At 44.7% G+C, this 24,984-nt stretch overlaps 1 protein-coding gene across 1 annotated transcript in view; it reads left to right on the forward strand.

Moving 5' to 3' along the window:
* ADGRV1 (adhesion G protein-coupled receptor V1) overlaps positions 1 to 24,984 on the forward strand; it is a 1,865,288-nt gene that overhangs the window by 298,503 nt on the left and 1,541,801 nt on the right. The window contains exons 18-20 of the mRNA XM_086963519.1: positions 9,791 to 9,917; positions 19,840 to 20,057; positions 21,133 to 21,876. Coding sequence (XP_086819645.1) covers positions 9,791 to 9,917; positions 19,840 to 20,057; positions 21,133 to 21,876 — 1,089 coding nt within the window. The remainder of the gene's footprint in view (positions 1 to 9,790; positions 9,918 to 19,839; positions 20,058 to 21,132; positions 21,877 to 24,984) is intronic.

Raw genomic sequence — 24,984 nt, forward strand, 5'->3', positions numbered from 1 at the left:
AGATTTAGATAGGCACCAAATGGATTTAACACCACTGAAGGCATGCACAATTTTTTGTAAAGGGTGACAACAATCAATAAAGTTTTCCATAAAATCTTGGTTAACTAGAGATAACTGAATGAATTTGTTTTATCTTATATCAATTTTGAGAAGTCATCATTGTTTACATCTTTTAGTATCATAAATCCTCTTTTTTATACATTTTTCCATGCACTTTTATAGTGTCTAAATGTACTGTTTTTAGCCGCTATCTCTCTAGATGTGTGTTGTCAAAAAAGATTTTTATCTGGATGTTTTTTTAGGTCCATGGTTTTTTAGAATAGTACTTGCACGGTTTTTAGATTGGTATTTTAGGAGCACTTAGCACTTTATAAATAAACACATGTTGACATATCACAATGAGCTCGGAAGCGCTTTAAATCATGTTTTAGGTACTAGTCACTTTAACAATTCTAAGCAAGTCAATATCAGTGTACTGCAGATGATTATATACAGAACATAACTAATTAGAGGGCAATACAGAGTGACAACGTTTCTGCAAGCATTTATGCTGATAGAACGTAACAAGAGCAGCTATGTGGTCTTGGCATTCTCTCTGAAATGATTACATCATGTGAGGCACATGATGATATATTATTGACAGTCTGCTGTTGTAATATGCATTATTCTAATTGAAGCCACAGTTTGATGTGGGATATATTTTGATACTCAGAAGATCATTTGGATGTGGATATTAATTTAATTAAACAGGGCATTCATTGTTTTAAAACATTCAAGGAATTGAAGTTTTAAAATGACTTTGTATACTGAATTTTATAAATACACTATTTCACTTTAACATATATTTATACAGATGCTTCTATATTGCACAGTCTTACCATATTGCCCACATGTATCTAATTCAACAATTCTTAAATGTATATATGTCAACCCGTAATGCCATACATTTTTCTTCTATGTGTGATTACATTAAAAAGTTATGTATATTGCGCTCTCTGTCTTTAACAAAATGTTTCTTCCATTGCATTTGTCATGTGACACAGGGGGCTGGATACCCAGCATTTAAAAATATCATGATGGATTGTGTTCTCTATGTGTGAACAAGGGCACAGGGTGCTCGAAACGTGTCACGGAGTGAGAGGGTAATAAACATCTGCCATCATTATCTGCGTCCGTTTCTCTCTGTTCGCCGGTGTGGAAGTTCGGAGAGTGCTTTTGGATGGATATATATATATATTTGCCAGACGCTATGACTCACTTAGAGCAGCAACAGCAAACAGATGCACACAAGTCAGTGATCAAGGGGAGAAGTGGCAACAAAGGACGGAATTATCTTCATTGTCTGATTTAAGTTCAGTACCCGAGAGCGAATCGGACAAAGAAAGTGTGAGAAGGAATATCGAGCATGAGGGCATTAAACTCACTCGGGAGGAATAGGGACATTTTAAAACAGGGCATGAAGGAAATATTGCGGCCACGCGCCAAGGGACCAACCACAAAACCGAATCAGAAAGGGGAAGGGGAAGACGCCAGGCCTGTAGGAGATGGAGAGGCCAAGAAACGCGGCCGGGGTCGAGGCAAAGGCCAATAGTGGATTTGATTATGGGCTATATCAGTTCTGAAAATGAACTATCATCAATTTGGCTAATGTCGAAGTATACATTAAAAATAACAAGATGGAAACTAAGCTGCACAGGAAGGCAACCACGGGGAACACGTTGCTTCATACAACTAGTCAGCACCCGCGGCACCTCATCTGCAGCATCCCCTACGGGGAAATGCTAAGTCTGAGGCGTATTTGCAGTATGGATATTGACTGTGAAAGGGACCAGAGAGAGAGTAAGATACGTTTCTTGGAGAGAGGGTATAGTGAGAGCATAATAAATATGGCAATTGAACGCACTCAAAAAATCTCAAGGGAACAGGCTCTGATACCCAAAACTAAAATCACACAAACTAACCCGAGATTATACAATCAAGGGCCATTGTAACTTACAATATGCAACATGCGGAGATCAGGAAAATCTTCTGTAAAAACTGGAACTTAGTGAGAGGGGATCCGGTCATAGGTAAATTCGTGGCAAACAAATCAGACCTCACATTCCGTAGATCACCAACAATGGCTAACGCTTTAGTAAGTAACAGTCTGGACACGCCAATCTCAGAAACCTGGATGGCTGTGAGTAGGGGATTTAAAAAGTGTCTATCTTGCTAAGCGTGCCGTCACGGAGTGAATAAAACCCACTATTCTATCCCTTTTTGCGACAAACCAATTGCTATCAGTAAAAGGCTCACATGTAAAACCGAGTATGTGGTCTATATGCTGCAGTGTCCGTGTGGGCTGCGATATGTGGGCAGCACACGTTTGCCCGCCCACAAACGGATACTGCAGCACCTAAGAGCCATATCGGGAAAGGACCAAACATATCCCGTAGCACGGCATTTCGAATCAACTCATAATAGTGACCCTGAGGCTCTTCAATATTATCTTTAACACAATCTGACCCCTCAAAAGGGGTGGTAACAGGGATGCCAAGCTACGCTTACTCGAAACGAGGTACATTCTGGAATTTAACCGTATGAATCCGTGGGGCCTCAATGCCAATGAGGACATGTATACCTGCCTATGATGAGGTTAAGATCAAGTAAAGCTCTTTAGAAATCAACTTATATACCAACTTGTCAGGATGCAACTAAGGAGCCTGGGATCAGGCGTTGCAAAAGTTAATTGATTTGAGGAATATGATTCTTACTGAATACAGATCCGTTATTTTCCATAAATAGATAATGTTTTTAAATTGCACTTGCACTTTATTTAAACACATTCATTTATCTTAGCACCCTTATGTAGGCATTTAATTATGTTAATACAGTAGACATTTTATTACCCACACAGGTTATATGAACTGAATTGTGAAGACTTGCACTTTATTTAAAGCGACAGATGGTTGGGGTATGAAAATTGTGAGGTAGGATGTTGTAAAGTCAAATCATCCACTTTTTCAAATACTCCAACACAGAATAATCATAAAACCAATGTAAATATATGGATGTATGAAACAAATGGATTTACCCCTGTATATAAACATGTATAGTTGGTTTTATATTGTAGAGATGTTTTTACCATTGTCTATTTATATATATATATTTTTCTCTTAAACATTTGAGAGAAATATGTTTATATTGATAACTGGGCACTATGCCTACATGAAATGCTTGCTGCCGCAATATACACGCAGTATTTCTTCTCTGTTCATGGCTTAATTGTAAACAGCCGTTACAATGCGCTGATTTGAACTATAAATGCCCTCATTTATGTTTATGGCACATCATGTGATCAAGCCTCCTTGGAGGCGAAACACGTCATGGTGGATTGCTGGCACGATTTTGCACGAATAAAGCACTAAGGATTTTAGCACGAAATGGTGGTTTCACTCTACGTTATTCTGTCTCTGCGGGAGTAGGAGATATGGTGAATAGTGTTTTCCTGCATATATATATATATATATATATATATATATATATATATATATATATATATATATATATATATATATATATATATATCAAGTCGACTTTTGACTCTCCTTTTCAGTCAAAAACACACGAACAACTTCTTATTTTAGGAAACGCTTTAATGCAGGTTTCTGGCAATAAACTCTACGCGTTTCAGGAGCTCACCTCCCTTGTTCACAAGTAACAGTATTGTGCTCACGATAGGTTTTTAAACAGACATGTGACATTCAAGTGCATAAACATGGAAAGCAGACTAGCGCTGCAAAAATAACCAGTGTGAAGATACTAATGGTAATGATTGACCGAGTAAGGACATGACAGCATCCCCAAGTTGCTTTATCTAATTTAGGCTTTCTGACCTATTATAGCATATGCATGTACATATTTTAATGTTCCATACTCCCCTAGGAAGAAATGTCAACACAAATCACATTCTATGTAATTGCTACTCTGCTCGTCCTTGTGGCAGATTTATTTCTAAGTGCCCCAGAGTTATTCTGTCCCAGTGGGCCTATATTCATAACTTCTTTTATTGTATAGTTTATACATCATTTAGCAGTTGCAATACTGCGCTCTTACAACGAAAGGGGTATTTACAATACCATCACTGTATTTTTTATGACGCTTAATTATACCAACCCCTGGCTGGTTTTAATTGTTTAAATCATAGAAAATCCTTTTGCCCTAGTGGGCACACACTTTGTTCTCCTGGGCAACAATTTAAATCTCTCATTTCCAAGCGGTCAGTTTTAAGTCCACATTTTCTCTCTTTTTGTCCTCTTAATACTCGGCTGACATGTATCCAAATTCATTCCTCTTCCATTCTTCATTAGTATCTATGAAAATACATAGACAAAAATTATATTTACCACACATATTCCAACCTCACCCTGTGAATTTAAAAAAACTTATCATAGTTGTTTTACTGATGTAAGACAAACGAACTCATTTTTCTGTCCTATAGACTGGAGTGGATCAAAAATTGGGGTTGCATTTTCAAAGCGATATTACATAGTATCTCTTAATATTACATTAGGTCAAACGCCATTAACAATATACTCCGACTTCTCTCCTCTGTATTTGTTATAAATCAAACTTTTTAACATCTCCAATGCTTCTTGTTGTTAACCACAAAATTCACAGCTAACAGTCCTGGACTTAAGATTCCTGTATTCATATTCATCAGTTCCTAACCTAGATGAGTTTCCAGTTCCTCATCACAATTATGTCCGATCGGTACTGTTGTTTGATATTTAATAATCAGCCTGGATTCTAGTCTCCGCAGTTTTTGGACTTTGTTACCCCCTCTATCATCATGTTTAACCATGTCTAACACACAGAATCTCAGTAAGTTTGTATTCTGGTTATGCTCTGTCTGAAAGTGCCTTGCCATGGGGTAAGCCTTGTCGCAGTTCTTGATGGCCCTTAAATGTTCCAAAATCCTGATTTTGGCTCTGTGTATCGTGCTGCCTATATAGGCCTTATCACAGGGACAGAATAAAGCATAAACTGCAATCTCCGTGTTGCATGATGTGTGATCTTGTATCACAAAGGGTTCTGTGTGTGGCGAAAGCTTAACCTCTTTGCAATTCCTGCTATGCTTGCACGCTTTGCAGTATCTACAAGGGAAAAATCCTTGTATCCGGATGTATGACGTTACAACGCATACTTTTACTCCGCATACCATTACAACGCGGTATTTACAACGCATACCGTTACAACGCATAGCGCTTTGGGGTGCTGGATAGTGGTAAGTATAATTTACTATTCTAACTCCAGTCCCCGTGGACCCTAGGGAAGGTGTTGGATAGTAAATTAAACTTACCTCTTATCCTAGAGCGCCCCCCAGCGCTATGCGTTGTAATGGTATGCGTTGTAATGCCTGCGTTGTAGTGGTAGTGCGTTGTAAAAAATGCGTTGTAACAGGTGCATACCCTTGTATCCCCATAGGTTTGTCTTTTATTGGGATTTTAGCACTACATAGTTCATCCTTTAAAGACTTAGTCTTTTTGAAAGTTATCTGAGGGTATGATTCCACATATCCTGCAATCTCGGGATCTGTTTGCAAGACAGGCCAAAATTTCTTTAGACTTCATTTGATCATAAACGCTTGGCTGCTATATGTCGTGATGAAGCGTGTTTTCAAGTTTTCAACATCTTCCACTGTTTTGTCCTTTTCTATTAACAGACTTTCCCTGCTTCTTTCAGCCACAATCCTTCTGGCCCTGTTGATTGTTTTTTCAGTGTATCCTCTCACTCTAAATCTTTCAATCATCGTATTTTCCTCTTCTCTAAAGGTTGCAGGTGTGCTACAGTTCCTTTTTGCTCTTAAGAGTTCTCCTATTGGAATGCTCTGTATTAGTGAGCTCTGATGGCAACTGCGTGCATGTAGCAGGCTATTTCCTGCTGTTGTCTTTCTGTATAAGGTACTCTCTAGTCTGTTATTTTCCACATTAAGTCTTAAATCAAGGAAATCTAGACTCTACTCCGCCCACTGGCTGGTGAATTTTAGATTGAAATCATTGGAGTTGAGCTCCTCCACAAAGTTACTTGCTTCCATTTCTGAGCCTGACCAAACAACAAAAATGTCATCGATGTATCTGACCCATTTGATGACTCTCTTCTTATACAATGATGACCTATACACTACTTCCTCTTCCCAGTACCCCATGAAGAGACCTGCAAAGCTCGGCGCAAAACAAGTCCCCATGGAAGTACCGAGGACCTGTCTATAGATTTTAGAGTCGAAGAGGAAGTAGTTTTGGGTCAGACACAGTTCCATTATCTTTAGAAGCATTTGTGTGTGGCAGAGGTAGGAAATTGATCTTCTGGATAAGAAATGTTTGCAAGCCATCAGCCCCAGTGTATGTGGGATACAAGTGTATAGCCCTACTACATCAAGTGATAACAGTGTGTAGTTCTCTTCCCATTTTAGTGTCTCTATGAGCTTTAGAAAAGCTCCTGAATCCTTTACGAAGGATGGCAAACTCTGTACCCAACTTTGTAGGAAAAAGTCTACATATTGTGAGGCATGTTCAAGGCAGCTTCCTATTGACGAGACTATTGGTCTCCCTGGTGGATTGTTTCTGTCCTTATGAATCTTCGGTAGAAGATATAAGGCTGGTAGTCTAGGGGACTTGCTCTCAAGAAATTTGAACTCTCTGTCTCTATCAGTCCCTTCCCTTTCCATTCCTGGAGTAAAGCATGGAATAACCGAAGTGATGTCTCGTATTCCATGCGGTTGCTTCTGCAATATTTAGTCTCATCTGACAGTTGCCGTAGTCCTTCTTTTATGTAGTCAGTTCTAGCCTGCACTACTACGTTGCCTCCCTTGTCTGATTTTTTTATCACTATACTGGGGTCATTTTTTAAATTCAGCAAGGCTTTGCGTTGTTGATTATTTACGTTGCTCCAGCATTTTAGTTTTTTATTGGAAATGTGTTGTAGTTCTTTACTCATGCCCCGTTCAAACACATCTATAGCATCATTCTTCAGTTGGGGGAGAAAAGTTGACTTTGGTCTGAAGCCACTATTGGCACTCATATCTAAGGCTATGTTTTCAGTTCTAAATCTTTCATAAGGGCAACTTGTGTCCTCTACTTCCTCCGCTAGAATTCTTAATGAGTGTTCTAATTCTGCCTCCGCTATACTCATGCTGTTGGCTTTTTCTCTAGGCGCTATAGATTTATCTGTGACTTTACAGGCAAACCACTTTCTTATTCTCAGTTTTCTCGTGAAGAAAAATAGGTCTAGGCGGCTTTGTGTAAAGTTAAAGGTTCTAGAGGGACAAAATCTTAACCCCAAAGATAAAAGTTCTACCTCATAATTGGTGAGTTTCCTCTTCGAGAGATTCACGACCGTCTGTTTCTCCATTATTTTGCCTTCAGTTGGCCCCTTGTTCTTCGTCCCACTGGGCTTCCTAGATCTCCCATAGCTGAGGTATTCCTGTTTCTGCCTCCTCTGTTTCCTCTTCCTCGACTTTGAAAGGATTGGCCATTGTTTGCCCCTCTTTCCTTCATGACCATATTGAACTCCGTTAAAACATCGGTTTTTACTCCTGAAAAACCTTGTATGCTGGATGCATCACTTCCGCTCATTAGACTTCCTTCTGTTGATGTTTCATTGTTGACTTGCAATCCGCTTTCCTCTGATTGTGTTACCGTTGTTGAATTAGCGACGCTTTTAGCTTGCATCTCTCCTCTCATTTTATCATATTTCTTGGCGAATGTTATTATTTGACCTTTCTGATAGTCAACTAAGTCTCTTTGAAATTTACGTTGTTTCTTCATTTTTATGTCTTTCTCTATTTTATCAAGGCTGGTTTCCATTCGTTCCATCTCCTTCTTGAATTCATCTTCACTACATAGATTTTTCAATTCAGTGCTTAGATCTTCAATCTCTTTGCTTAGCCTCTCCACATCCTTTGTTGCATAACATACTAGCATTTTCAGCATGTTTGTTGAGCACTGGTGATTATTTTCGGCCCATTTATTAATCAACTCCGGGTCTGGGTTATGAAAGGTTGGCATAATGAAGATTCTTAAACTCCGTGGGACTCGTGACACATCAATGTATTATATACATATATATATATATATATATATACATACACACATACATATGTATATGTAGTCGCTGAAACAATAAAGGCTAAAATGATGTTATAGTTAGATTAGATGCTCAGAACTTAAGTTAAAAAAAACTTACATTCAATAAAAAGACCAACAGTTAAAGTGGTGTTATAGTTAGGTGTTATAATAAGGCATGAGCTAATGTTAAAGTACCCAAAAAAACACTGAAATAACTCACTTATAGGTAATTAACTAACTATAATTTTCACCTCCTTCATGCACTGCTTGTGACCTCGCATAGCACATATTACATAACTTCTGAAGTTAAATGACAGCATTGATTGACATCATTGATTATATTTATATAACAACATTGTTGAAAATAATAATGAGCTCAACCAGTGATTCAGACAGAGTGTTATAAGCTGTGTGAATGGGGTAATACAACACCCTAAATCGATGGTTGGACTCTTAAGAGCTTGTCAGTGGCTACTGTTTTGCCACATTACAATCCTGGTAAGACAGCGGAAACCACATTGCCACATGTTCCTCAGATTTGCTCACATTCCACTAAGGTGTTTTTTGTTCTGCCCTATCTCGGTCTGTAAGACCTCATGTCCCCAATTCTTCAAAATGTACAATTTGAAAAATAAAGTAGGATTTGGGTAAACTCCCTTCACCCGTTGGCTTCGAAGTGTTTTTCATGGTTTGCCATTACTTGGATTGGCTGTCCATGAAGACCATGGCATTTCATGGATGGTTGCATTGTCCAATTTGTAGGCCCATTAGATTTTCTTGATGGATACATCAAATAGTATTTTCATTAGATTAGAACTAGTGTGTTTTCTTTGATGTAGTTACTTTGCTGACACAATTACATCTTAGCTCCTGTTTTTGGTATTTTTCTTTAGAAAGCATTTGCTGCTGGAATCCCTTAGCAAGTCATAAAGAGAGAGTTATGTCCATTAATCACCTCCATGCATTGGTTGTGGTTTGCTGCCATGATAACCTGCTAGAATACAGCTATTTTTGTCCACAAAATGAAGATACACCTGGCTTTTCTATCAGCTGTCACTAAAATGCTGACCCTTTGTAAAAGGTATTCCCTATTGCAATATTTCATTCATGCTTTTTAAGTGAGCCACTTACATATCAAAAATTTGCTCTGGCTTCTTTTCATATCTTGCTTTTAAGGACAGAGATTTACTATCGTAATACAATTAGTTCAGCAACTGGGCCATACTCCCAATTTTCCACATAGTTGTAGCATAATGTGTTCCCTTGTTTTGGGATTTTCTTTCTAGGAAAGCAATGGGCAACCTTCAAGTCACCCAACTATTAGCAAATACTTAGTAAAAAGTTAGATCTGTTGGCTTTTGCCGTGGTTCTTCCACATTGCATTGCATTGACAACATTAAAATGGATACATATGGAATACTCACTGCAATTTTGCTTTTAAAGAAACCTTTTGATGCAGTTTGCATCCATTTTTTTACTGACAATATAAAATAATTTCTGAGAATTTGAAAGCCAAATTCTTCTTTCTTGGCAGTTACAGATGGCAATATTTTTATCATTATATATCCAACAGAGGTAACCTAGACAAGTGAATGTCACCATATCATACTTTATCTGATAACTATGTGTCACTGAATAACTACCCCTGACATACTGTATATCTAAAAATGTATTACTCCTACCAGGTGACACTGTTGTCTATGGAAATGGAAGAGCAACGGTTATCATAAACGCTAATGATGATCCGAATGGTATTTTCTTTCTTGAACCCTTGGACAAATCTGTGGAAGAGGGGAAGACCAACAACTTCACGTGAGTAGTGTTTTTATAGTTAGCTGTATGAGCCCACCATATAATTCATACTCCCTATCATTTGATTTGCGATGGCTTTTTACTGGAGATTCAGTTCTTTGAAGAATTAAAAGGTGTTGAATGAAATATATAGTTTATGCACCAAGTTTCATGGTTTGACTTGTTAATTCTCACTATGTGTGGAAGATTACAAAATGTTTGACTGTGGGAAATTAATATTTGTTTTGCTAGGAGATATATACTAGAACTGCATCTTCATTGCTAAGAAATGCAATGTTTTGGAGGTTATGGGTTCAAATCCCATAAATGAGGAATCAGTCTTCTATTAATTTGCATAAAAGGGACAGCCCTCTTTTACACCTCAATGAAATGGCAGAAATAAAGTAGTCAGACCACATAAACCAGTTTTTATTTTTATCGTACTGTTTCATGTGAAGCCACTTTTTAAATCATTGGGGCGTGGTTTGGACGCCGACTGGGATGGCGGCGTGAGCCTACAGCTCCGGGCCGGATCCCGATAATTATCCTGTCAATCCCTGGAAACATGCTGCTGGCGGCGCGGGACTGCCGCACAGAGCACCGGGGCTACCGGGGAGTGCGACTGCGGACCTACCAGAGGCTTCCTGAGGTGCTGGCGGCCGGCCCCGGAGCCGGGAGGAACTGCGGGCTGGAGGCAAGATGGCGACATCCCCGAACACGGGAGCCTGGACAGCGTAGGACGGCGGACAGCGCCCAGCGCCCTGCAGCATTGACCGCGGCAAGTTCCCCACCACACATGACTCTGCCGACACGGCGGAGGTGAGGGGTGCTTTCCGCCGCAGCGGACATGAACAATAGAGACGCCCCTCCCCCATTGCCGATCATGGCGGCCCTGCGAGGCGGACCCCGCTTCTAGGTCGAGGCACGGGACATCGGCGGTACGCGGGAGCCTGACGGCGTAGAGCCACTGAGTTGGTGTGCAAAGGCATACAGCGGGGACGGAGCAGGAAATCGGAACGGTGGAATTTATGTCCGCCCTCAGGGCAGATTGCATGCTCCCAGTGAGGACCCCAGCGAGGTGCGGCTCCCTGTGAGGGGACATGACTGTTGGCAGTGACTTCTGAGCCACAGAGGTAGTGGACCCAGGCCCGATCCGAGAGCTGGCGGGGGGTTCGAGGGATCGGCACTCGGCTGTTGTGTGCTGGAGCTGTTGGCCCGTCGGGGTACTGGACGCACCAGGTTCAAGTGGCGCTGAGAGAGGGGGCACTGAATCGCCGTGGGGTGGCGCCCCCCCCCCCCCCGAAGTACATTGCTGGCTTCACCGAGTTTGTCGGGCTGGGCCTTCCTCAATGTGGTTTTGAGAGCGAGGTGAGCCCACACTGCAGGAGACACCGAACGGTGCAGCGAGGGGCCCTTGACCAGGGGGGCAATTGCTGGAATAGCGGCGGATGTGACCGCAGACCTCGCTCGGAACAGGCAGTACTGACCAATGGACGGCCGTTTTGCGTAAGGGAGCGGAGCAGACGGTAAATAAGCATTGGTCCCCGGGCGTGGAGGTCGTGCTTCGTGGGAGACATTGAGATCATTGACAGGGGGCGGGCTCAGGGACCCTTCCTCACGGGGTGTATGGACATTGGTACTGGCACGTCCCCCAGAGGTGATCCAGATCTGGCACTCCGGCCGGACAAAATGGCCGCTAAGGGCCCTGTACCACAACAGGATCGTGGGCACGACCAGACAACGATGTCGGTTGCGGATGGCGGGGCCCATAATGACTCGGAAGGATCGGCGCAGGAACAGTGCTTGAATAAAAGGCTGGAAGGTATACTGGAGGCGATAACCGCGACCAAGGAGACCTTACATCAAGACATAGCGCAGGTCGCCACGGGACTGGGCCTCTTGAGGGCGGATCATGCTAAACTTGCAGACAGGATGAAGGACAATGAGTTGCTGCTCCAGGAGCTCAAGCCGGCAGTGGTGATTGCAGAACACAAACTCGCTGATATCCTTGGCCGCCTGGCGACACTGGAGAAACGGGCTGAGGACGCCGAAAGTCGTAATTGGAGGAACAACGTGAGGGTAGTGGGCCTGCCGGAGAAAATTGAAGGGGACGATGCAGTGGCCTATATGGAGAACTGGTTTAAAACGATCGTGGCCCCGGAGGGTCTCTCACCCTTTTTCACCCTGGAAAGAGCACACAGGGTCCCGGCCCGCCCGCCCATGCAGGGCCGCCCTCCCAGACCGATGATGGTCAGACTATTGCATTATAGAGACAGAGATCTATTGATACAGAGGGCGCGCTCGTGGGTCCCTTTCAGGTGGAGAATAGCTCAGTTACAGTGTTCCCCGACTATACGCAGGAGGTTCAAAAAAACAGGGCTTCCGTTCTGGCTGTGAAAAAAGAACTGAGGGACGAGGGCATACTATATTCCCTGCTTTTTCCGGCGAGGTTGCGAGTGATCATGGATGGAACGACCCAATTTTTCCAAACTCCCGATGAGGTATGGTCGTGGCTTGAGTTGTATCGCGCTGGCACGGACCGCAAAGGGAGAGGTGAGAAGGAGAAACAGAAGCCGGTTCAGGTACGCAAGTCTCAATGCATCCGAAAACGTAACAGACTCAAGAAAATGTTGCGAGACGGCCAGCTGGCTGAGGACAGGAAGGGAGCACTGGCTGCAACGGCGATCATCACGGGCTCGCAACAGGGGAGCATATCGGTGGGCTCGGACTCTGGTGAGGATGGAGGAAGGTCAGGTGGTGACGTCTCGGATGTTGATAGCTCCGGGGGGCCGGCTGTCACCCCACAGACGGCCGATGGCCTATTCAACGAATAACACTGGGAATGTGGCCATTTTCGCAACTCCTGATCTAGCTGAATGCCCTGGTGCTCTGTGGGCTGGCAGGTACTGTGTTGAGATGCCACGTGGAATCATGGGCTCGGGCGGGAGCCATGCCTGCTCCGGGTCGGCTCTGAAGCGCCCTCTTGTTGCCCTTAAGGCCTTCTGTAGTGACGACTACAGAGTAGGGGACTGAGTGGAGTGTTACAGGTTTGGATGGGGGCTGATGTCATGTTATTGGGTCCTGTTCTGGGGGAGGGGTGGGGGGAGTTTGTTGGCGTGTTTTGGTTGAGGGGTTACACTGCAATGCTGTGGGTGGCCGATTGACACTGGTGGACTTATTGGGTAATGGCTACAATGGGGACGTTACCTGATTTGAAATGCCTCACATGGAACGTCCGTGGCCTTCGAACTATGACAAGAAGATATAAGGTACATGCCTATCTGGTGAGGGGAGGCATTCAAATTGCACTTTTACAAGAAACTCATTTAACCAAGCAGGAATGCGCTGCATTACAGAAGAGGTGGCATGGCCAGGTGTTTGGCACCACGTACTCAGCGTTTGCCAGGGGGGATGTTGGTGTGGGTGAGAGCGGGGGTCCCATTCCAGGCCACAAACCAACTAGCGGACCCTGAAGGTCGGTTTGTGGCGGTCGAGGGGAGGTTGTATGGTCAGGATGTGGTCTTTTGCAGTATATATGCTCCTAATACGGACCAGGCCCGCTTCTTTACTAGCCTGACGGGCTCCCTGGCACACTTCCTGGCAGGGCCTATCCTGATAGGTGCGGACTTCAACTCAATCACTGATGTCGCACTGGATAGGTCGCATCCACCATTGGCCGACTCTCCAGTGCGTCGGTTGGCAGCACACAGGGCAGACTGGCAGGAGAGGTGGGGCCTTGTGGATGTCTGGAGGGAGCAACACCCCGGAGTTAGGGACTATTCCTTCTTTTCAGCACTACATGCGCTGCATGTTAGGATAGACTCCATTTTGTGAGGCGGACCTCTGGCTCCCACGATGGCCCACACGGAGTATCTAACTAGGACGATTTCAGACCATAACCCATTGCTGCTAACGTTGCAGTGGCAGCGCCCGAGGTCGGCGGTCCCCACATGGAGGCTGCGGCCTGAGACATTAGAAGACCTGGTGTTTAGGGATAGGGTCCTTCAGGGCATTGAGCACTATTTTGGGGAGAATGAGGGCTCAACTGCCACGAGATCTTTAGAATGGGATGCAATGAAGGTGGTGACCAGGGGCATCTGTATGGGTAGATTCTCGACTGAACGGACGACGATCCTGGCAGACCTGGAGAAGGCGGAATGTGTGCTGCGGGATTTAGAGAGGCGCAGGCCTGAACGACCAGACTTACAGGACAGGCTGCTTGAGGCGAAGGAGTTAGTTGCGACTGAAACTGAGCGACTGCGGTGTTTTGATTATAAATTGTATGTCATCAGAGTGCATGCGGAGAGGGATACGGTGGGAACACTACTGGCTAAACTGGCTAACCCAGAACCTAGAGGCTGTCCGATCATGAGCATTCTAACGGAGACAGGGGAGGTAGTTTACTCGCAAAGTGCGGTTTTGGAGCGATTCCAATCGTATTACACAGGCCTCTATGAGAGCCAACTGGGGGTGGATGTCTCTACTATAGCCGACTACCTGACGACGATTCATCTCCCATTGTTGGATGTCGAAGACGCGAAGGAACTGGGCGGACCCATAACACTGTCAGAGATTCGGGTGGCCATCAAGCAGATGGCCAGAAATAAGACGCCAGGGGTAGATGGTCTACCGATTGAATTCTATGTGCAGTACATTGATGTATTGGCGCCCAGGCTACTGGTGGTTTACGCTGAAGCCATGACGCTTGGCCGTCTACCCCAGTCGATGAGGGAAGCATTGGTCGTACCGCTGCTGAAACCTGGCAAGGAGGCCTCCGATGTCACGTCGTATAGACCTTTGTCTATGCTGACGGTAGATTATAAAATACTGAGTCGTATCCTAGCCACTACATTGCTGCCACATATGACCAAGTTGGTTCATGTGGACCAAGCTGGGTTTATTCCCACCAGGAGTACATCTCTAAACATTCGCCGCCTAGTTCGCATAATAGACAGCACTTGGAACTCTGATCAGAAACCGGCAGTACTGTCGGTGGATGTCGAAAAAGCCTTCGACAGCCTGGAGTGGGGGTACCTCGATGAGGTGTTAGTGAAGTTCGGTCTGGGAGACGGCTTTGGGCTTTGGACGAGGGCCCTTTACTCCTTTGCTACCGCCAGGGTACGTTTGGGATCTGTCGTATCTTCGGCCTACCCGTTGCGCAGGGGGACGAGGCAAGGATGCTCGCTGTCCCCCCTGTTGTTTGCCTTAGCGATGGAACCTTTAGCGGCACAGGCGAGGGCAGGGACGATCTACAATGGGATAGGCTGTGGTGGGGAGACTCATCATATTTTATTGTACGCTGATGATCTCTTGCTGTACATGGATAACACCGAAGGAGCTCTGGTAGGAGCTGTGGAGATGTTGTCGGGCTTTGGCAGGCTATCGGCCCTCAAGGTGAACTGGAGTAAGACTTGTGTTTTCCCGCTGCGGGCTGACACGACGCCATATCCCTGGCTTGCGGTAGATGTGGTCTGGGAAGGCACATGCTTCACCTATCTCGGGGTCCGTATTTACCACGACATCGTGAACCTGCTGGAGGGGAACATAGGGCGCTGTATACGGGCCCTGAGGGGGTGCATGACCTTCTGGGCTTCCCTCCTGTTATCGGTGCAGGGGCGAGTTGCATTGTTGAAGATGGTGGCCCTACCTAGACTACTCTATTACTTCTGTACCCTCCCACTTTGGATCCCACAGCGAATCTTTAAAGACCTGAGGACGTTGGTTATTGGTTTCCTATGGGGGAGCAGACGGCGTAGGGTGGCCCTGACTACGCTGATGCGGCCCAAAATAGAGGGAGGGATGGCGGTTCCGGATTTTGAATTGTATTACCTGGCGGCACAGCTACAGGTTTTAACACAGAACGTTGCTAAAGTGTTTAGGGGCCCGGAACAAGAGAGGGGGACTGGTATCCAGAGACACATCTTATCTTACATAGTCATGCAACAGAAACTGGATCTGGGAGGCTTGTCCATTGAAGAGAGAACTCTTCGGTTGTGCTGGCATGGGAGCCTGAAGAAAGCGAAAGCAACACGACCCTATGCACCGGAGATCCCTCTGGGGATGTTGACGGCGCTACCGCATGGAGGTGACTGGTCCCCGTTAGCAGAGTGGGAGGAGTTGGGGCTGCAGATGGTAGGGGACCTCTATGTTGACGGGATGCTTGCCCCCTTCGGGGTGCTGCAGGAGCAATTTGGCCTCCCGGAAGGTAGTTTCCTCCTGCATGCGGCGGTGATTGCAGCGATACAAAAGCACTGGAGGGGAGGGCTGGTGGAACCCGCCACAACCATGGCCTGCCAGTATGTAGTGATGGCAGCGGGCATGATTAAGGCGGTGACCTGCCTCCATTCGAGAATGATACATGAGGGAATGGAGCCGCTTACAGCCTTGAAGGAGAAATGGGAAGACAACATAGGTAAACCCATTCCGGACACGATCTGGAGCCAAATTTTGAGAAGGACGTGGAAGGGTAGTAGGAATGCCCGTTTTCAGCAGGTGCATTTCTTCATCCTCCATAGGGCCTACATGACCCCGGGAAAGATCTGAAGATATTTCAAAGTGCAGGATGCGGCATGCCCGAGATGCTTAGACAATTGGTGCTGAGCTGGACCATCTGCTGTGGGGGTGCCCGAAGCTAGGGACGTATTGGGCTGAGGTAGGTGAGCTTCTGAAGGCAGTCACGGACCGGGAGGTAGAGTTTGACATGGCAGCATGCCTTTTGCTCTGCTTCCCCCACACGGCAAAGACAAAAGTAACGAGCAAATTGATTGACCTGGGTCTCATGTTGGCCCAGAAGGAGATTACATGGCACTGGAAATCCAGGGAGGGCCCCTCAGTTAAGAGATGGGTGAATGAGCTGTTGAAATGGTCTAGGTGTGAGAGTGTGCTTAGAAGGCGACAGGCTGCCAAGGCGGGCAACGAGAAAGGCTTGGAGTTGGCGAGGGCTTGGGAGATGATAGTACAGGCCTTGCAAGACTACCTGCTGGAGCAAGAGGAACACGAACATTCGGAGGGCGGGGTTCTGTGAGGATTTAAAGACCAAAAGCAGAACCAGAGTAATAGCCACTGTAGCACCAGAACCCACAATTAGAACCCACGTAGGCAGCAGTAGGGGGGTGGGAAGGGAGGGGGCGAGTTCCTGGGGTATTGTTGTAGTAATAAGTTGAGCGCCTGCAGGAAGGATATATGACTGATGACTACTGGGGGATGGGGCTGCAGGGCAGCGCTCCGTGGGTACATACACAGTCATTTCCGATTGGCTTGGGGAACTACTACCACGAGAGGGCGCTAGTGTGGATCTGAGGTTGTGGACACGGACAATACTGGTGTCACCCACTCTGAGTGGTTACCTATACCTGGTGGTGCCTTTGGAGAGGGAGTTTGATGGGGATAAAAGCAGATACTATATAATACTGTTGACCTGCCATCTCTATGAGGTGATCACCGAGATACTCAGAGTCACTATACTGATACGCCGCCCAGACCCCGGGATGTGGGCTGAGGGGCTGTGTGCATTTTTTGGAATGACGGAGGTACTTTGAGTTGACATGCGTGTACAGGTTGACCTAATAGATGCCTTGTTGATAATTCTGCAATAAAAACAAATTTTTAAAAAAAGCCACTTTTTAAATCATTTTGATGGGTGCATAAGGCCATGCATCCCAAATGTAATTTTCTTATGAACATCATTCCTTCTGTTATAGGAATGTGCATAGATTTGCATCTTCTTCCAGACCCTTAATGGTTTACTTTTAAGGAATAACTCTGAACTCTGATAACATCCTCATGACCAATGTAAAATAGTGTGTTGTGGAAAACCATTAAAAGGCACATTATGGAATGGTCAAAAAGTGTGAATTCTAATATTGAGAAATTATAGCCTGGGTTGTAATTGTCATGCTTTTAAGCATTGCAAAAAACACAGTTGATGGACAGAATGCAGAACAATGTCTTACATTCACCCCAGTACAAAGATCTGGCCTCAATCCGTCGTGTTTTTGCACTCCACACCACCCTGGGTCAGACAATGGCTATATGCAAATCACCCTTGACCCTGTTCCTCATGGGAACAGTCCAGCCCGAACTACCAAGCCATGTCTTTCCTAGACCGGAATCAAGCATCCAAGGACCGGTTTCTGGCTATCAGCCTTCTTCAGCCTGGATAGCTTGACTCCAGTGATGTAGAGAGCCTGGAACTCACGTCTGAGCATACCCAGCCCACTCGGGGTGAGTGTTTGATTGATTCAGATGCTCCGTCCATCACCAGCCCCTTTTCTACCGCTTTTGGCCACCATAAGTGTGGCAGGGTATGCTCAGACGTGAGTCCCTTGCTCACTATTCCATTGGATTCAAGCAAGCCAGGCTGAAGACGGCTGGAATGCCAGAAACCGGTCCTCGGAAGCTTGTTTCCGGTCCAGGGAAGACATGGCTTGGCAGTTCGGGCTGGACTGTTCCCATGAGGCACAGGGTCAGACTGATTTGCATATAGCCATGTCTGAACTGGGGTGGCAGAGTGGGCTAAAGAATAGTGATGGATTAAACCCAGATCTTTTGACTGGGTGTGAGTGTTTGATTAATTCAGATGCTCCGTCCATCACCACCCCCTTTTGTACCGCTTTTGGCCGCCATAAGTGTGGCAGGGTATGCTCAGACGTGAGTACCTTGCTCACTTTGCCACTGGATTCAAGCAAGCCGGGCTGAAGACGGCTGGAATGCCAGAAACCGGTCCTAGGAAGCTTGTTTCCGGTCCAGGGAAGACATGGCTTGGCAGTTCGGGCTGGACAGTTCCCATGAGGCACAGGGTCAGACTGATTTGCATATAGCCATGTCTGAACTGGGGTGTCAGAGTGGGCTAAAGAATAGTGATGGATTAAACCCAGATCTTTTGACTGGGTGTGAGTGTTTGATTGATTCAGATGCTCCGTCCATCACCACCCCCTTTTGTACCGCTTTTGGCCGCCATAAGTGTGGCAGGGTATGCTCAGGTGTGAGTCCCTTGCTCACTTTGCCACTGGATTCAAGCAAGCCGGGCTGAAGACGGCTGGAATGCCAGAAACCGGTCCTAGGAAGCTTGTTTCCGGTCCAGGAAAGACATGGCTTGGCAGTTCGGGCTGGACTGTTCCCATGAGGCACACGGTCAGACTGATTTGCATATAGCCATGTCTGAACTTGGGTGGCAGAGTGGGCTAAAGAATAGTGATGGATTAAACCCAGATCTTTTGACTGGGTGTGAGTGTTTGATTGATTCAGATCCTCCGTCCATCCCCACCCCCTTTTGTAATGCTTTTAAGCATGGCAATTAACCTACTGAATCATTAATACCTAAAAGGAGGTCCTTTCTGTGGCAGTCTTTAGAGCTCTGCCACTCTGCATTGCAAACGATTCAGAAACAAAGCTGTAGAACAATGCTTTTTTGTTAATTGAAAAATTGTAATGAGATTTTAAACTGAATATGCACTCTTTTAGATACTACCATCTCATGGTGGTGTTTTATTTGATGCCTTCTAAACATAATGGTACCATAGTGTAATAATCATTACTGTAATAATGGGTTTTCATTGGAGACATGATCATTTACTTGATTCAAGCTTATAAGTTGTGTTGACAATCAATACGTGATAATTTGCCATTTGTATGTGACACTATGTCAACATTCCACTGCAATAAATGCCAAATGCAGCACATATTACTGTTTTGTTAGAGTTGTACATAGAGTATTGTGAGCAGACCACTTTTTAGACGTTTGTTAAAAAGGACACTAGACCTTAAATGATAGTTTGTGTGTTTTGAAATTAAGATATCGAACATTGACCTTGAGACCCAAAACATTATTGTAAAGATTATTCTTTCTTTCACTGCATATGTGGTGCTTACTACATCACATCTATGATTATGTGTAATGAAAATGTCATAACCCACAGCTCACTCTGGCTACTTTATGATATAGGGTCGCGAGGCAAAGAGGACATTTTGGAAATGTATCATTGTTCTGGAGGCTTTTGTGGAACCAATCGGTCCTCAGTCCAGGAGTGGAGTTTCTTGAAACATCTGGGATATTGCTGTTCATGGATGGTGAAGAGTTCAAACCTATTTCTCTATATGCAATTTCTGATACAATTCCAGAGTTCAATGAATTTTATAGTCTGGAGCTCGTGAATGCATCAGGTACAGTTTTGTCCCTAGTGCTTAGTACAATTTATGCATATACATAAACTAGTTAGAATTTTTTTTAATATTTTCTCATTTGCATGCCATATTTAATCCATAACATTGATTTTTATAGAAATGTAAGTTCATGCTTATTAACTAGACAGAGAAGACATAGACATTTGCTAGGAATGTAGGGCTAGATGTACTAACCAATTTTGTAGGTGTTTCCATTGGCAGAATAGGAGCGTTTGTGACCACAAAATACGTATTTCCCATGTATGAATCTAATTTTAGAAGTTCGACCACTTTTACTAACTCCTAAAATAGAATTGAGAATGGTTCCCAATTCGCAGTTTGGAAGGCACTTGTTTTGGGCGTCCTTTAAAAAATTTGACTTTTACTGCATGTATCAGTGATTTGTGACAGGATTTCCACTCACAAAACTTTTAAAAGTTACTGACTCCCAAGTTGGGGTGATAACAAATTTGCAAAAGGGAATGGACCCCATCCAACGCCATCCAATTTGGGAATTGTTAAAAATGTTTCTGAGGAAGTAGGCAGTGATCTGGGAACCACTGCTAAATCTTAGAGAAACTTTTTTGAAAGCAATGTTTTTAAAAGCGGGCCCTCTTCCGTTTAGAAGAATAGACTGCCTTAAAAAATACCTTATTTAACACAATCACAGGCATGGTAGTCTTGTGACCCTTGCAGGCCCCCAGTGGTTGTGGCTAATCGGACTAAGTCACAATTTGCACCCCACATTGTAAATATTAATTAGGTGGGTCAGATTGTGATTTAATCCATATTGGAATTTGTTGAACTGACCTGTTAGCACATTGGTTGGTTTGAAAATTCCACACTCATTGCAAAAATTCGGGATGCAAATTGCGACTAATCAATATGACCTGTGCAATGATCTATCAGGCACAAAGTCTGTAATGTAATTTTTAAAATAAGCATTGGGAACAGATGTGTTGCATGAACAAAATAAACTCAAATTAATTTCTTTATGTTTGTCTTTAACCAAAATAGTAACCCATGCATACTAATCCTATTTTATCATAACCCTTTCAACAACATCTTTATTTAGGCGGACAACCGGGGCCTGGTGGCCAATTAGCAGTAACCAACCTTAATGTAACCGTGATGATCCCATTTAATGATGACCCCTTTGGAGTGTTCTTTATCAGCCCAGAGAGCTTGGTAAGAGAGATGGCTGAAGATGTAGTGTCTGAAGAGGATATGTCATACATTACCAGCTTCTCCATTTTGAGACAGCAGGGTACATTTGGGGATGTCCGAGTAGGCTGGGAAATATTGTCCAGTGTTTTCCCAAGTGGCCTTCCTCCGATGATAGACTTTATACTACTTGGATCTTTCTCTCATGCTGTGGAGTCCCAGCCTCACAAGCGACGCCATCAAAGTGGAACAGATGCTTTGTACTTCAGTGGAGCGGCGGATGCTTTTGGCATTGTCAGCCAGCAATACTATCACAATATGAAGAATATACTTGTAAACTTTACATTTTCAGCATGGGTCCAACCAGAACCTAATACTGATGGGTTCATAATTGCAAAGGGTAACGAAGATGCACTAATGTACTATGGGGTAAAGATCCATACCAATGACTCTCATGTAGACCTGATGCTATACTATATAACCCAGGAGTTTAATAGCACTCATGTGGCAAAAACAATGGCGTTAAAATATTTTGAAGAAAACACCTGGTTTCATCTCATTATTACTTTGGATAATGGCATAATTGAATTTTACCTTGATGGAAGTCCAATCGCTGGCGGAATGAAGAGCCTTAAAGGGGAAGCTATTATTGATGGTGAGTGAAAACAATGTATTATGACTTCACTGTTGTTTACTCTATTTCATTTATTAGTTATGTTATGTTATGTTATTTGTACACTTCTATAGCGCACGGCCACTCCAATGGAGTATCCCGGCGCTTTGACGAAGACTCCCAACCGAAGATGGGGAAAAAACATAACACCAAAAGGGCATACAAACATAAAAACAGCATCAAAGATTACGGGAAGAGCCAAGTCTTAAGGGCCTTACGGAAAGACAGAAGACTGGAAGTCTGTCTTAAAGAGATTGGAAGATCATTCCAGGCATGAGGGGCTAAGTGCCGAAAAGACCGTCCTCCTACTCTTGCCCGTTTGATAGTGGGAACACTCATTTTTGATAGGGACGAGGATCTAAGAGATCTGAGAGGGATATACCAAGACAGTCGTTTGGAGATATATTTGGGGCCTATGCCATGCAAGGCCTTGAAAGTCGTGGTCAATGTTTTAAATAAAATCCTTTTTGCAACTGGGAGCCAATGCAATGTGGCGAGAAGATCCGTGGCTCTGGCTTTCCTTGGAAGGCCAAAAATGGCTCGAGCTGCAGAATTCTGGGCGATTTGCAAACGTCTGACCAGATATTTGGGAAGTCCCAGAAACAGAATGTTTGCATAATCCAGCCTGGAGCAGATCAGTGCCTGGACAATAATTTTTCTGTGCTGGATAGAGACTAGAGGGAGAAATTTGCGAAGCATCCGCAGGATGCCGAAACATTTCCCAGTGAGAGATGAAATATGTGGTCCGAAAGATAGCTTGTTGTCAATCACCACTCCCAGATTTTTGGCTTTCACAGACGAGCTAGTGGGAGGAGACATGTCTTTCGGCCACCAGATTTTCCAATCGGGTTCAGATGTACAGCCAAAGAAGAGCAACTCCGACTTGTCGGCGTTGCACTTCAGCCCATGGCGTCCAAACCACTCAAAAATAGCACTCAAACATCCATTGACCTGGACACCATCAAACTGACCATCCCTGTTACTTACAAAGAGGAGCTGGGTGTCATCAGCATAGCTGACAATCCGGGCGCCAAAAGACTCCGCCGTCACCGCCAGGGGGGCCATAAAGATGTTAAACAAGAGGGGGCTAAAGATGGAACCTTGCGGGATCCCCACTTCAAGTGGTGACATTTCAGCAGAGAAAGGTGGCGCCCAGATTGTCTGCCGGCGGTCGGCTAAGAAGGACTTAAGCCAGTTCCACACCGTTCCCCGCAAACCAAAGTCCCAGAGTCTGGAGAGAAGAAGTGCGTGGGGAACGGTGTCGAACGCCGCCGACAGATCCAGCATAATCAGTACCACTTTTTTACCAGCATCCAACTCCTCCCTGATGGCATCTGTGACTTCAAGGAGCGCGGTCTCCGTGCTAAAATTTGCACGGAAGCCGGATTGAGTACCATGCAACAGACCCCTTTCTTCGATAAAATTGGAAATGGATCTGTGAGCAAACCTTTCTGTCACTTTCGCCAGAGCAGGGAGTAAGGAGATGGGTCTGTAGTTTGCATGAACTGCAGGGTCGAGCGCCGGTTTTTTTATAAGTGGTAAGATCATGGCACTCTTCCAAGCTTTGGGAACTACCCCGGAAGAGAGTGACAGATTCAAGATGGGATTTATCAAGTCATTAAGAACAGGTGCCATATTTGCTAGACACTTGGCAGGGCAAGGATCCTGTGGAGATCCGGATTTGAGACTTGTCAGAATAGCAAGAGAACTCTCTAGATCTAATGGGGGAAAATTGGACAGAAAGGGGCCATGATCTGGCAAGGGACACCCCAGACTTGTCGTATGCTGCTGGAAAGTGGCCTGGAGGGAAGATTGAATAGAGGTAATTTTCTGTATAAAATAGACAGCCAATTCCTTCAACCAAGTTTCTGAGTGAACATGGGTCGGAGTATAAGCAGAGGGAGAGGTGAAGTCTTTAACCACCCTAAAAATTTCCTTGCTAGAATGCTCCGCTTCATTGATTCTGGATTCCAGATAGGATTTTTTACCTTCCCAGATTAATTTATGGTAGGCTCGAGTCTGCGTCTTAAAATTTAACCTCTCAGAAAGATCATAGGATCGCCTCCATGCTCTTTCAGCTTTCTTGAGATCTTGTCGTGCTTTTTTTAGGTGAGGGGTAAACCAAGGAGCAGATGTTCTCTTGTCTGCAGAAGTATGTTTCTTGGCTGGAATCAAGCTCTCTAGACGGTCTGTGAACCAATTATGGAAGAGATCGATGTACTCCTCTACATTGTTAGAGGTGGGGCACGGGAAGCTAGTTAGAACATTTGATAGCATCTCTCTAGTAAGAAGATGGAAAGATTTAGAGAGAGGCTTTAGCGACCCTGCTGGTTGGGACCGTGATGGAGCCATGACAGAGATGGAAAAAGTGATGAGAAAATGATCTGACCACAAAACTGGCATGGGAGGGTCGACACAGATAGGAACGGTAGAAAAAATCTGGTCAAGCGTGTGGCCTTTATTATGAGACGGTCCTGCCACATAAGGAGATAGGCCAAACACGGAGGTAATATCTAGCAGTTTTAGAGTGTCCGGATCCGAACTATTATCCATATGGATATTTAAGTCGCCTAATAAAATGCAATGATTAGACCTAAGGCATGGTATTGATAGGGCTGCCAGTAGCTCTTCCAAAAACAGCCCCACCGACCCTGGTGATCTGTAGACCAGGATACCAGTACAGGCCTGGGAAGATGAGAGCTGGAGAGTGAAGCCTAATGCTTCGCAGCCCTGTATATTATCTACTGAGAACGTATGGCATACAATATTCTTATTAACTATAATAGCCACTCCACCACCTCTACCGGATGACCTATCTTTCCTATAAATGTTATAGGCAGAAGGGACGGCATTGGCCAAATCAGGAGAGGAAGAATCGGACAGCCAAGTTTCCGTAAGGAACAGACAGGATATCTTAGAATCCTGTAACATATTCCATATGTCTAGAGAGTGGCCGGGTAGGGATCTAGTGTTCAGTAGTAAACATTTATGCTGAAAGGGTGGGCTGACCTGTATAAAAGATTTCCGATCAGGGAGGCGCCAGCCACAAGTACTACAGCCTTTCTTCAGAGCCCGCCCTCCCGGGAAAAC

The sequence above is a fragment of the Lissotriton vulgaris genome, chromosome 3_1 (genome assembly GCF_964263255.1).
Source record: "Lissotriton vulgaris chromosome 3_1, aLisVul1.2, whole genome shotgun sequence".
Lineage (NCBI taxonomy): Eukaryota > Metazoa > Chordata > Amphibia > Caudata > Salamandridae > Lissotriton > Lissotriton vulgaris.